Here is a 14,180-nt window from a genome sequence, read left to right on the forward strand (position 1 = left end):
GGGAGCCTGCTTCCCTCTGTCTCTCTCTGCCTGCCTCTCCATCTACTTGTGATTTCTGTCAAATAAATAAATAAAATCTTTAAAATAAATAAATAAATAAATAAATAAAGACTTGAGCTGAGATCAAAAGTCAAACAAACACCTAACACTGAGCCACCCATATACCTCAAAGAAATCTTTTTTTTGTTTTTGTTTTTTTAGATTTTATTTATTTGAGAGAGAGACAAAGAACGTGAGCGGGGTGAGGGGCAGAGGGAGAAGCAGACTCCCTGAGCAGGGAGCCTGATGCAGGGCTCGATCCTGGAACCCCAGGATCATGACCTGAGCTGAACGCAGATGCTTAATCAACTGAACCATCCGGGTGCCAGGTTTTTTGTGTGTGGGGTTTGTTTTTTTTTTTTTTTCATTCTGGGGGGCAGTCAGGCATCACTCTCTATCCTGCCAAGAACTTTTTATTTTCAAAGATGTCAAACCTATTAAAAAGTAGAAAGAAACGGTACAGTTGGCCCTTGAACAACAGGTTTGAGCTGTGTAAGTCCACTTATATGTAGATTACAGTACAATATTATTAATATATGTTCCTTAGGATTTTCTTAACATTTTCTTTTCTCTAGCTTACTTTATTGTAAGAATATAGTATATAATACATATAACAAAATATGTTATCTGTAAGGCTTTCAGTCAAAAGCACCTTATTAAGTTTTGGGGAGTCAAAAGTTACACAGATTTCCCACTGCCTGGGGAAGTCAGCACTCCTAACTCCACCTTGCTCACAGGTCAATTATATGATGAAAACCAAATACCCTTCACCTAGATTCACCTGTTTTAAACATTTGCCACATTTGCTTTATTAGTCTATACATAAATATGTGTATGTGTCTATTTATGTATACAAATATATGTACTTTTCAAAATTTTTGCTGAAACACTGTGAAACTAATGAAGTCCCTAATGTGTCCCCCAAAAAACAAGGGCGTTATCCTAAATAACTGTAATTCTATCAGACCTAAGAAATTTAACAATTAGTATTTTACCTAATATCCAGGACATATCCAATTCCTCTAATTCCCCTCAAAATTTTATTTATAGCTGTGTTCCCCCCACTCCCACCACCAATTCAGGATCTAGCCCAGGATCATGTCTTGCATTTGGTGGTCATGTCTTTTGAGCATCTTTTAATAGGCGAGGCTTTCTGCCTTTTCTTTCATGGCATTTGGCATTTATGAAGGTACAAAGCCAACTGTCATGTAGAATGTCCTATAAAGATTTGGGTTTTTCTGATTGTTTCCTCATGATTCAATTCAGGTTAAACAATTCTGGAAAGACTTACAAAGCTGATGTGGTATACTTCCCATTCAAGTCAGGAGGCACAAACGTTTGTCCCATCTTGGGTGACACTAAAGTTTGATCATTTGATTGGGTTGTGGTTGCCAGATCCCTCCATTGTAAAAGTACCCTTTCCTTTTGTAATTAATAAGTAATCGATGGAAAGGTATTTAGAGACCACATCATTCCTCAACCAACTCACCCAGGGCCATTTACTGATGATCTTTGCCCAATTATTTATTATGCTAGTATTTGGGAAATCGTGCTTTCCTAATTTTCCCATTTGTTCTATACTTGACTTTCCTTTAGACCCCAAACAGACCCAGCCATATAGTGAAGGACTCATCAAAATTTCTCTGGGATTATGAACCTACCTTCCAGGATGGTTCTGAAACTGCCCCAAAGGAAGCTGTGGCAAACACTGTTCATGGACCACTGAAATCTCTCCTTCCCTGGCACAAGACTAGACTACATTCCCAAGCTCCTGGTGGCAATACATGGGCACATCTAAATTCTCTCCAATGGAATGTCATTGGAAGGGATGTGTGCCACTTCAGGTAGGCCTTAAGATGATGGAAGACAGCTATGCTAACCACTATACCACCAACACGAGATGATGGATATACTCCCTCCATGCTTTCTTTCTCTACTAACTAGAACCCATGGCCACCTGGCCTTGACCATGAAGATGACAATGCCTTAGAGCAGGAATCAGTAAATTACAACCATCACAGGTCAAATCAGACCCAGTGCCTGTTTTTGTAAATAAAGTTTTATTGGAACATGGCCACATTTGCTCATATACACATTTTCAATAGTTGCGTTCACATAACAAATGGCATGGCCCACAAAGCCTAAAATATTTATGGTCTGGCCATTTACAGTAAAAGTTTGCCAATCCCTGCTCTAGTATACAGTAGGCACTTGATAAATGAGAAATGTTAACTTTCCCATTCAATGGGCCCCTTAAATCCACCACCAAATGTATTTGAAACACATCTAACTTGGGGAAAAAAGCCTGACCCTAATACCTCCAACTCTTTCCTTTTTTAACAGTAGGCTTCTGGAAAATCCAGGATCTTGCTCCCAGCCCTCTTCCACACATCAGGTCACCTTGTGCTTTAGGGCCAGGTGAATCTTCCTAAAACAGGATTGTCATCCCAATTTGCCTTGCTCAAGATCTCCCACTGTTTCTTGTCCTGACATCAAACCTAACCGGCTCTTAGCCTTCCAGATCCAGTAATCTGACTCTTCTTCCCCAAACTTAGCTGCACTCCCTCCTTACAGCCAGAGCTGGGAAGGGGTGATGGGTTGAGAGAGATATTCCCCAATGCACCAAACTTAGGTGGGTACCAAAAACTCAGTAATCAGAATTAATAATATCTTAATGCAATATTTTTTAAAAAATAAAAAATAATGCATAAACATCTATGAACAACAAAATATCCAAATTTTAAACAAAGTCTTTGAAAATTAACCTCCACCTGCTCTGCCCCTCGGTCTAAGTTCACGGGTTCTTAGACATGAAAAGGGGTAATCACTCAAAACAGCTGGCCAGCTGCCTCCTGTCTTCAGGAAACCCACAGATCTCAAGAGAGATCATTCTGAATCTACCCCTCCCACAGCCCCCTTGCTATACCTCCAGCACCAACAGAATCTTAGCTTTTGTTAATGAACGTACAATGTTTCAGCTTTGAGATAGGAAGCCACCTGCTGATCCTAGAGCGGCTTTCTAGGTCTTTGCATTTTCCATTAGCAGGTGGCAGTCTCCTCGCGACAGAGGAGCCTTTCATACACAGCTCACTCGACAATGACTCCAGCTTTGTGTTAGTGCACAGTCTAGCAGGAAAGGGGTGTGGAGACCCAGATCAGTGTGGCTCTCAGAGTGAGAGGAACAGAGAGCACTGCCCAGGGTGAGACGCCAGCAGTGCCATCAAACAGAGACCAGCAGGGGAGAAGGGCTTTGTGCCTTCAGATATGCAGGGATGGGGGCGGGGGGGGGGGGGCTGCTGCGAGAAGTGTGGGCACATTCTAAGGAGAGAAAAAAGTGAAAGAAAGCAGAGGAAAGAACTCTACAGTTGCTGCCAAACAGGAAAGTGGCATGTCCCTCCTCTGAGCCCCTCTCAGCTGGGGTTCCGTTTCCAGTTACCACTGGGGCAAAGGGGGTTGTCTCATCACAATACAAATAATTTTCAAAAGGTGCTAAACATTGCCTCATCTGACTCAGAAAGACAAGGAAACTGCTCAGAGCCGCCCCCCCCCCCCCCCCTTTTTTAAAGTCAGTCTCCCCCTTTGCCCTTGCTTGGGGGGGGGGGGGGCTCGCCGGTCGGGCCCCCCCCCCCCCCCCCCGCCCGCCCGCCCGTCCTCCCACCTTCCTCCTCCCCAGGGCCATATGCCTTCTACCACTTATCTGACCTCAACTGTGCACTTCCCCCACCAAAGGAATTTCAAACATAAGGCAACAGCTGCAGAGAGATTTTGGGGGGATATTAAAGCCTTGCAGGGAAAGTGCTGGGCCTTGAAAGTCTTTATCTACAGATAACACACTTGGCCGGGTGCGAGGTTTGCTGAAGAACAGTCACATTAGCAGCTGTCCACTTATACATTCCCCAGGCAAATCCCAGCTTCAGGTCCCCACATGCCCTCCCCCGCCCCCCAGCAAGCATTTCTAAATCAACACTCAGGAGGCTGCCTTGTCCTGAAAGCCACTGCTGGGGGTGGACAGCCAGGGCAGCCTGCTGCCAGGCCCCACAGGAGTAGGCTGTGTGCTGCCCACCTGCCGCCCACCTGCCGCCCACCTGCACCCGACAGCCCTGGGTGGCCAGAACTCTGTGTTCTGGCCTCGTTCGGCCATCAGTGCCCTTGATCCCTTGCACACCACACCTGAAGGAAGCTTCACGTCCCTCCCCTGCTGTGCTCTCTCCTTCCACCTGGCTCTGTCCTGCTGTCCTCCCTAGTGAACAGCCCCCTCCTCTCCACAGCCCAAAGCCCTCCCCACCCTCAGCCTTTACCTGCTGGGAACGGACACCTGGCTTCCCCACGGCCCTTGCCAGCGGAGGCTCACTCCCCCACTCCAAAGCACACCATTTCCCCTCCAATCTCTGAGGTTTAAGCCATGCCCCAGCCCATGCCCACCCTCTCCTGGTTACTCCCCCTTACTCTACCTTGGCAACAAGCTCACAGCCTTCTCTCCACCCAGCTGCTACCACCATGGAAGGAGGTCTTCACCATCCATCAATCCCACACCCTGGCTCTCTGTCCCTTGACCCCATCTCCAAACACCTCCCCCCTCCTCTCCATTTCAGCCACACCTTCCCCTACACAGACAGAATCTCGTCTGACACCAGGAATTCTGACCTTGTGACATTGCGCCCCCTTGCCCTAACCTCCCCGCCTTCCACCCCATCCATCCAGTGACTCTCACCACACCAACACTGTGTCCTCGGCCTCACGTCCATTCCCTTTTCCACGCTTTCCCAGGCGGCCAGCCCCCCTGGCCCCCCAAGGCCTCTTCCCTATGCAGCCTGAAGCACACAGTCTCTTCAACTGCCCTCTCGCCCAATGTCTCAAAATCACCACTGTCTTTCTGAACCCCAACCCTGGATAAGTCAACAGTCTTTTTTGCTGAGCAGACCCCACAGTGGAGAAAAGCACAAAACCTAGATCAGGCCCCCGGATCAATGGCCACCCACCTCAGTGGGGCCCTCTACACTGCCACCAGTGTCTCTGTCCCAATCCCCAGGGGCCTGCCGGGGGACACAGAGCTCCTCTGACCTAACCTTAATCCTTCCATTCTCTTCCATTCTCTCCAGCTCCTTGGAGGCTGATTGGCTCCTTGATGAGGCTCCTTGAGCCACATTTCCTGCTCCATTCCTCCTATATGGACAACCTCTCCCCATGACCCAGAACCTTCAAACAGCATCTAAACAAGTCCAAGTGTTCTAGTCTCTCTCCTCTGAGAAATAAGTAAGCCCTCTCTGGGCACATCTCCCTCAAGCTACTGCCCCATCTCTCTCCTCTCCTCCTAACCAGAGGTCTACACTCCCTGCCCTGTTGTCAGCTGGGCCGCCCACTTCCACCACACCACAAGTGCTCTCACAAGAGGGGGACATTCAGTGTTGTTCTGACACAGCTAACCTCCCCCACCGCACCCCCCACACGCCCGTTTCTGTGACATCACACTCCTGTGTGCACCTGTGTCTCAGCCCCCTCCTCACACCAACCCTGAGGCTGGGGCTTCTCCAAGACCTCTTACGGGCCCTCTGCTGTCAACACCTCGCCTCCCATCTCCAGACACGTTTATCCAGCTGCTTCCTACACTTCTCCACTCAGAGGCTGCAGATGTTCATGGGCAACACAGCCAGAAACAGATTACTTTCTCTTCAACTCCTTCTCCTGTGTCCCACTCCTCAGTGAATGGCTGGGCCCAGCAGAGTTAAAGACCAATATCTGCTGAGTGAATAAACCGTCCCTCGTTCTTCACAGCCAGTCACCAAGACCTGTCCATCCTCTTACTACAACCCTGTGCTTCTTGCTTAGGTGAGGCTGGCTGCCTTCCAGGCAACTTTTCGAAAAGCCCCGGGGCTCCCTCGATTCCGGAGGGACAGAGATCTTGCCGGTGTGCCCTGGCCCGTGAATGGCGAGCCACCGCGCGGATCACAACGCACTGTGAGGCCCGCCTGCTCTGCGGCACCTCCGCTGCACCGGGAGCTCACCTCCACCAGCGCCCGTGGACCGGCCCACGGGAGCCGCTCAGTCAGCATTATAGGTTTGCAGTCAGTGAGCGGAGTACCGAGCTTAAGGGACCACAGCGCGCCCGGGAGTCGGCGGCTAGACGCCCAGCCGGCGGCAGGCCCCAGCGCGCCCCGCGCCAGCCCGCCAGCCCACGCGGCGGGCGAGGGGCCCCACCCCCGTCCCCCGCGGCGCCCCCGGAGGCCAATAGAAATGGTCTGCGGGGCACCGCCTCGACACGCTATACACGGACGAGCCAATGGGCGCGCTCTGAGGCGAGCGCCGCTCCCGCCGCGGCTTCGCAGCCAGCCAATGAGAGTGGCCGGCGTAGCCCTCGAGGGGGCGGAGCGGGCGGCGGGGGCGCGGAGTCCTGGGACGCTGTGGGGGCGGGGGCCCTCTTCCCACGTCGGCTGTACAGGCGAGCGCGCTCTCGGCACCTACCCCGCGTAACCAACGGATGATGGGGGCTCTGGGCGCCCGGCGCGGCCTGGAGTGGCTACTGGGCCTCTACTTCCTCTTTCACGTCCCCATCACTCTGCTGCTGGACCTGCAGGTGGTGCTGCCGCGCGAACTCTACCCGGTCGAGGTGAGGGCGACAGTTAGTCCTGTCCGCCAGTCTTCGAGGTTGGGGCCCCTGCGCGCGCTGTGGTGGTACGCTGGCGTCCCCAAGAGCTCCCCTCCTCCGCCGGAGCCCCCCCGCACCCCGGGTTCTGGTTCTGCTCCCCCTTTCCCTCCCGCCCTCTTAGACCCTTACACTGCCCCGGCCCCTTCTTACCGGTCAACTCGACGTCTTGCTTGGGATTTTCCTTGCCCCAGACCCTTACCCCAAGCTGCTTGGTGCAGACACTTTGGTCCTTTTGAAGACCCTCCTCCCTTGGGTCTGTAAGGTCCGCACCCCCCATCTCTGGTCAGTGGTATTTGAGGGAAGTAGCCTGGGTGAAACCAGTGTCTCAATCACGTGCTGGATCTGTGTATTCTTTGAAAGAGCCCTAAAATACCGTCTAATCACAAAGAGAGAGTGCAAGTGGAATTAGACCCGTAGAACGGGCATGCTTCAGGATCAGGATCCAGCAACTTCAAAAGCTCCTAAGTAAATTAAGGACACCTTCTCAAATCAGCCCTTGTCATTAGGTTCCAGTAAGAATGATCACCTGAGTAGAAATCAGGGCGAAAAGCCCCATTCTCTGGTTGTTGAGTATTCTTTACCCAAAACATTGCTTTAATGCTTGTCATTCCTTCAGGGCAACCGTTTTATTTTCTCTGGTCTTTTTTATGTCTGGCCCCCGTAACCTACCATGAAATTCGTGTCCTCAGTTCTGTGCTTCTCCAGATTGTCTGCAGAACTGTGAGCAAGACTGACTCGTCTACCTAAGCATTTGATTTTGCCTCTCTATGTCTTTAGATGTTTTTTCTCTGTAGAGCAGGGGTCCTTAACTTTAAGTCCAGGAACCCCTTACGGGGTATGCAAATTGTGCCTTGTATTTTTCTGGGAGCAGAGTCTGTAGCTTCCGTTAACTTTTCTAAGGGTCTGACCTTCCCAGAAAGGCCACTGCTCAACAGTGTACCCCACTCCATAGCCCTTTTGTTTGCTTCTAGATCCCAAGCATAACAGGGAAGACTTCTGACCTACCTTTTCTTGAGAAAACTATAGGAATTGATTGGTAAAACATTGAACTGTTCAGACCTGGTTCTTTCAAGAGCTGCCTTGGTATCTTGGGCAAGTCGAGGCTGTGTAGCCTCACCTGCCAAGTAAGAGAGCTGAGTGAGCTTGTGAGCTAGCAATACAGGGGTGTGAGTTTCCTCATGCCACTGTAACAAAATACCAGAAACATTGGGGTTTGAAACAACTTACTGGCTCACGGTTTTGGAGTTCAGGAGTTCAAAATGCATCTTGTTGGGCTGGTTCCTTTGCAGATCTTACTGGAGAATCTGTTCCTTGCCTCTTCCAGGTTGTGGTGGCTGCCAGTGTTCCCTGGCTTGCGGACATACCGCCTTCAATCTCTGCTTCTGTCATCGCTTTGCTGCCTTTTCTATAATTCGGGCTCCCTCTGCCCCACATTTATAAGGAGGCATACAATTACATTCAGAGACAACCAGCTGGCCCGCATAGCTAGCCTCTCCGTCTTAGGACCCTTAACTTAGTCACATCTGCAGAGTTTCTTGTCGAAAAAGGTTAGGTGCAGAGATTCTAGGGGATTAGGACGGCGATATCTTTGGGGGCTGTCATTCCGCCTGCCGCACAGTCGCACTCTCAGAAGGCCTCCACAGCTGTGCACCAGCTGTTAGTTGCCTGGAAGAAAGGAGAGCCTCGTGTGTGGCTTGCAGAGCCTGTGTGGCCAGCAAAGCTCAGGCAGGCTGCCTGCTCAGTCTTTAATGTGAATCCCTTTAGGACTGGGTACTTCTGTTCCTCCAGGTATTCCTGACTTAACAGCTGGGACTTTATCTTTTCTGAATGTGCTGTTCCCCCAGGTCCTTGCTCCCCACTCACTGAATACAATAAAAATGCATGGAGTGTCATAAAGACCCCATTTAAGCTTATATATTTGATTTGGTAAAGTTTTCTCACCTTTATAATATTGACTTACTGTAAAAGGTCATGGGCCATTGCAAGCAGGATCTGGCCAAATTGTGCGTGTGTGTGTCTGTCTGAGGCCATTTGAAGGTGTTAGCAACACGAGGGCATCCTATTTTTAAAAGGCTGTGTCTCTTTTCACTCTTGTTGCTTTGGAGTAGAGTTTGAAGGTTTTGTTGGTTCTTTATGGGGAAATAATAAAATCCTTGAGTTATTCTCGGGTTCTCTTTGAAAAAGTGCCAAATCTTAACATCTGTTGTGTTTTTCTTCCCTACATAGAAGGAATTTTCCCCTAGCACTAAAAAGTTTGCAGAGCTCCCATAATGGTTGGGCTAAAATTTGCCAATTAAATACCTTCCTTGGTTTGAACAGATCAACAATTGGACAAACTCTTACTATGAAACAGTAAGGATTTCATTTGACTTAGAACTTGGAGAAGATGGGGAAGCATTTTGTAATATCATTTGCAGCTGAGGAGCATTGCTTCTGCTACAATAAGGAAAGACGGGGAGCATCTGGGTGGCTCAGTTGGTTAGGCTTCTGCCTTCAGCTCAGGTCATGATCCAGGGTCCTGGGATCGAGCCCCTCAATGAGAAGCCTGCTTCTCCCTCTCCTGCTGTGCTCTCTGTCAAATAAATAAAATCTTCAAAACAAATTTTAAAAAGGTGAGTGTCTATGTGTGAAATCAGTCTGTGCTCTCATTCTTCTTTTTAAGAGAGAGAGAGGGCATGATCGAGGAGGGGCAAAGGCAGAGGGAGAGAATCTTAAGCAGGCTCCACGCCCAGCAAGGAGCCCAGAATGGGGCTCGATCGCATGACCCTGAGATCCTGACCCGAGCGGAAATCAAGAGTAGGACGCTTGAGTAGGACGCTTAACCAACTGAGCCAACCAGACACCTTCATGCCCTCATTCTAAGGTAGAGAAGTACCTTTGCAACTCATGGTTTAGAAATCCTGTGCAAAGGCCAGGTGAAAAGTTTAATGGGTAAGAGTGGTAAGTTGAGTCAAATGTGAGTCAGGTATAAACCTTTTTTTGGGTCTTAGCTAATAGGAATAATTCTTACTAACAACAGTTGCATGCTGAGATTTTAATAGGATTAAACTTGAATTTCTCTGAATATGGGTTAATTACATTTAATTATGTAATGGTAACATTTACTGTGTGCTTGCCATTGTTCTAAGGACCATGTACATTAAGTCCTTTCATCTTACCAATAGTGAGCTAAGTACTATAATTGGAAAACAAATTCCGTGAGATTAAGCACTTTGCCCAGAGCCAGGAATTGAGCCCCCACGTCCCATGCTCTTCACTCGGCCAAGGACCAATGAATTGCCTTCCATCTGCCCTTATCCAGGCCTTGGTCTGGCATCATGTGGCTATTATGTGACTGTGGGCAGGTGCTCGGGTCCTAATTGATTTACTTCCAGAGCTGGCTGATTAGATCATTTTAAGTTTTGCTAATCTCATCCTGCAGCCCTTAGAAATCACCAGGCTATATAGAACTGTCTGGATTTAGGAAATAGGTTGATCTGAGAGGTTGTATACAAATTGAATAGAAAATGAAATTCAAACAAATCAGAGAATGCCTTGTAAATCTTAAGGTAAATCTTCAGAGCAGGTCATTCCCTTAAATATTTTTTTTAAGAAAATCTAGAAAGCAGGGCGCCTGCATCTGCCTTCGGCTCAGGTCATGATCCCAGGGTCCCGGGATTGAGCTCCGCCTCCAAGCACAGAAGAAAGCCTGCTTCTCTCTCTCCCACTCCTGCTGCTTGTGTTCCCTGTCTTGCTGTCAAATAAAATCTTTAAAAAAAGAAAAGAAAATCTAGAAAGCAAAAAAGGACCTTAAATATTTGGTCCAAGTTGCTTGTTCTACTGATGAGGAAACAGAGCCCAGGAGAGGTTCAGGGACTTAAGTTTTATGAGTATTATCTACCCCATTACCACCCTGAGAAGTGCCCAGAAGGAAGCCAAGAGTATTGCTGTAAGATTTTGATTTCAAATCAAGTACGAATTCGGTATCACGTGGTAGATAAACTGGTCATTGAGCCACAGCCTTTCTGAAAGTAAGATCAGGCTAACAAAATGTTTGTTTCTGGATATTTGCTTAAAGGCTACTTTCAGCAGTGAGGCCTTTATTTCACAATAGTGAGCCTTTATCTTTTGATTAAAAATGAACAGGAAAAACATCTTTGGATTTTCCATTACAGGCTGAATTCTGACACTGGAAGTTGCTTTGATTTATCATGAGATCAAGAAACGTTTTTGGTTTTAGAGGCTGGTGTATCAAGACAGGGTGTAAAATGCGACAGACCTTCAGTAGTCTGTGTGATGTGGGGAGCCCTGGGCTTTGGGCCTTTACAAAGGGCACAAAATGGGCAACCTCAAACCTTCCTGCTTCCTTCCTCTGCTGGCAGCCGTGTCTTCACGGATGCACAGTTTCTGATTTAACAGTGGTTAGCGGGGTGGGCAGCCAGCTGGAACCCAGACTGCTAACCGTCAGGCGGTGACACAGCCTAGAAGCTCTGTAGCTTGTGGTTTGGGCAGTGTGTTCTACAAATACCCTCCTGGTCCCCTAAAAGAACACTCTTCAGAACTACAGTAGTTAAGAATGATGAGGAGCTTGAGATTTAGGGATTGAATTGTCTAAAATTGCATCTTCATAGAGGTTAAATTGATCCCCCTTCTTCCGTCCCCGCCACAGCCCCCAACCCACCCCAAAAGGCAAACTCAGTTCATTTCTGTGTTTGAAGAGGTCTGGGCCCTGGAGCCAGATGTGCGGCCGCTCCTGTTCCAGGCTGGATGGTAGGATGCTTTCCACAGCTGTCCTTGACCAGGAAGGAGACTGTTGACAGATCCATTGCCTTTGTGTGCTCATTCCGCCTACTGTGTGCCGACCACCATTGCTCATGACAGCGGGCTGTGTGTTGTCACGGAGTCGTGAACAGATGCTGGGTAGCTTAGAGGGCGTGGAAGAACTGAGCAAAGCTTCTCGGAGGATCTAGAGAGTTGTTCGGAAGTGACCACCTGGGCTGCGGTGGGATGGAGCTGCGGCCTATCCCACCAGGTAGCTGTACTCACGGTGACCTTTCTCTTTCCTCAGCTGACAAACCTGCTGAAGTGGTACATGAAGGAGTTCAAAGACCCTCTGCTTCAGGCCCCCCCAGCGTGGTTTAAGTCCTTCCTGTTTTGCGAGCTTGTGTTCCAGCTGCCTTTCTTTCCCGTAGCGGCATACGCCTTCTTGAGAGGTCGGTAACTAGTGGGGAAATCCCATTTTTGATTTTTGAAATGAGGTCCCAGAAATCTTTTGGGAAAGTGTCTTGGCAAAGGGGAGCAGTCCCCGTGAGGGTGACCTCGGGTGGGGTGGGGATGGCAGGAGAGGTCACATAAAAGGACGTTACTTGGGGTGCAGGCCTGTGCCTGTGCTTAGCTGGGAACCTCTCCTGCACCAGGGGCTGCTTGCAGATTGAACTTGTTCCTTTTTATTGTTTGGGTGGGGGGGTTGTTCGTTTGTTTGTTTTTACCCCTGCAGGATTTCCCTTTCATCATTGGCTTTTGTGTTTCTGACTTGGATAGCACCAGACTGGCTTTTATGCAGTAGCATCATCCCAGAAGAGTTTCACTTCTTCTTTATTTTTACACTGTTCCCCTGGGACTAACACTTTTATAAAGACGGGGGCCGAACTCACGTACATAGTAACTAAGCTCATACACCCTTTTTCCCAGTGGAGCCCCCCAACTCTGTGTCTTGGCAGAAGCTGTTGGTCTTCTCACCTATATGTAATTCCTTAACAGATGCTGTTGGTAGGCCCCGCCCCTGGCCTCGTGTCAACTGTTAATGTCCATTTTACTGCCACAGAGTTGTTCTGAATCCAACTCGAACCCCCGCCCTTGGTTCTCTGGCGGTCCCTGTGCTAGAGCCCCAGCTCTGGGCGCTAGGCGGCATTAGAGCACCCCCAGTCCTCCATTCGTTTGCCCTGGGAGGGGAGGATTCAACTGGAGGGAGCGAGCAGGCATGGAGAAAAATGGGGGGTCCCCCCTAGGGTCATGAGCAGACCTAATGCTTCTCTCCCCCACTCCCCACTTCAGGAGGCCGCAGGTGGATCCGCACCCCTGCAATCATCTATTCCGTTCACACCATGACAACGCTCATTCCAATCCTCTCAACGTTTCTATTTGATGATTTCTCCAAAGCCAGTGGTTTCAAAGGACAAGGACCTAAGACTTTCCACGAAAGACTTACCCTCATCTCTGTCTATGCCCCCTACTTTCTCATCCCTCTTATGCTTCTGCTTTTCATGTTGCGGAGCCCCTACTACAAGTACGAGGAGAAAAGGAAGAAAAAATGAATGACTGCTGTAACGACTGGCCCCAGGGGGAGAAGCCCACAGTGTGGTTTTCCTGTTGGGCCCGGTATGAGGAAAACTGCTCAGAACCCGTCTCCAGTAGCATTTGAAACACACCAGCAACACACAAAGAGCAAGACTCTGGCAGGAGCCACATCAGAACCTCGCCTTCTGAGGACACTGGCGCCAACAGACCAGTCAGCTGAGCACAGACAGAAGGTTGTGGGCTGGCTTACAGGGAAGCAGTGCCAAATACCTCCCCGTGGCCCCAAGTTCCACTGTGAGCAGGAACAGACCAGATCCCGGATAAACTTCCAAGAAACGTGGTCTGCTTGGCATGTTCATGATTCCCCTGACCCACAGTGCACATGTGATTAAAACCCTTGACTCCTGATTCTTTGCAGCATATCCTTTATCAGCAAAATGAAGAGTGGGATTTCTGGGGTCATTGTTAAGTTTGAAATTATGCCTCTTTAATATGCATTAAAAACTATCATGGTTTGTTTGTTTGTTTGTTTGTTTTTCCCCTCCACCCTTGGTTGGGGGAAAGTTTCTGCAAGAGGCCTGAACTCAATTTTACTCAAGGGTCAGCGCTGGCCTGACTTACAGAAATGGATTAAGCTTGAAGGTGTTTTGTTTCTGTATTAAACAGGTCATCCCAGAAAAGACTTTTTTTTTTTAATCCCCTGATTCCTTCTTTCCAAACCTTAATCTTCTATGTTTTTACAGACTACCTGAAATTAAGTCCCTTCCCTCTGAGGTCTGGTTTCTCACACCTGATGTGTCGTGTGTTTCCTGTTGGATAACTGCACATTTCCTGAGAGTTTCGTCATCCTTCCTGGCTTGTTCTCTAAGTAAAGGGGCAGCAAGGCATGACATGTCCATTGTGTAAATGCTAGCTTGCTTCACTGGGTTCCTTGCTTTCTCTAAATCATACTCAAGGTCAACTCAAAACACACACACATACCTGTGAACACACATGGGAAATGAGAACTGGTCCTGTCTGGTTCCCTCTTTTTGTCTGTTTTGTTCACAGGCCATGTTGGTCTGCTTGTTGGGAGTATTGTCTGACTCATGTGTCTGGTCCAAATAAAGGCACCTGCTGACCACTGCCTGATTTGTTTCGTGGCCGAGGGAGGGGTGCGAGAGTCCAGGGTTCTCTCAAGGTGTTAAATGTACACTTCAAGGGCACCAGGAAAAGAGGGAGA

At 48.8% G+C, this 14,180-nt stretch overlaps 1 protein-coding gene across 1 annotated transcript; it reads left to right on the forward strand.

Annotated features, from left to right (window-relative positions):
- The first annotated feature begins 6,426 nt into the window (after window positions 1-6,426).
- On the forward strand, window positions 6,427-14,084 carry TMEM97 (transmembrane protein 97). Its single transcript, XM_059379141.1, has 3 exons — window positions 6,427-6,643; window positions 11,730-11,874; window positions 12,716-14,084. Exons 1-3 carry the CDS (start codon window positions 6,515-6,517, stop codon window positions 12,973-12,975), a joined length of 534 nt encoding a protein of 177 aa, XP_059235124.1. The 5' UTR covers window positions 6,427-6,514; the 3' UTR covers window positions 12,976-14,084.
- Window positions 14,085-14,180: the final 96 nt, after the last annotated feature.

This window comes from Mustela nigripes, chromosome 16, assembly GCF_022355385.1.
Source record: "Mustela nigripes isolate SB6536 chromosome 16, MUSNIG.SB6536, whole genome shotgun sequence".
Taxonomy (NCBI): domain Eukaryota; kingdom Metazoa; phylum Chordata; class Mammalia; order Carnivora; family Mustelidae; genus Mustela; species Mustela nigripes.

Bases quoted from the DNA above. Each gene is read 5' to 3' on its own strand.
- TMEM97 (XM_059379141.1), top strand. From the start codon at position 6,515: ATGATGGGGGCTCTGGGCGCCCGGCGCGGCCTGGAGTGGCTACTGGGC. The intron at 6,644-11,729 runs GTGAGGGCGACA...CTCTTTCCTCAG, and splicing joins GCGAACTCTACCCGGTCGAG to CTGACAAACCTGCTGAAGTG. The intron at 11,875-12,715 runs GTCGGTAACTAG...TCCCCACTTCAG, and splicing joins GGCATACGCCTTCTTGAGAG to GAGGCCGCAGGTGGATCCGC.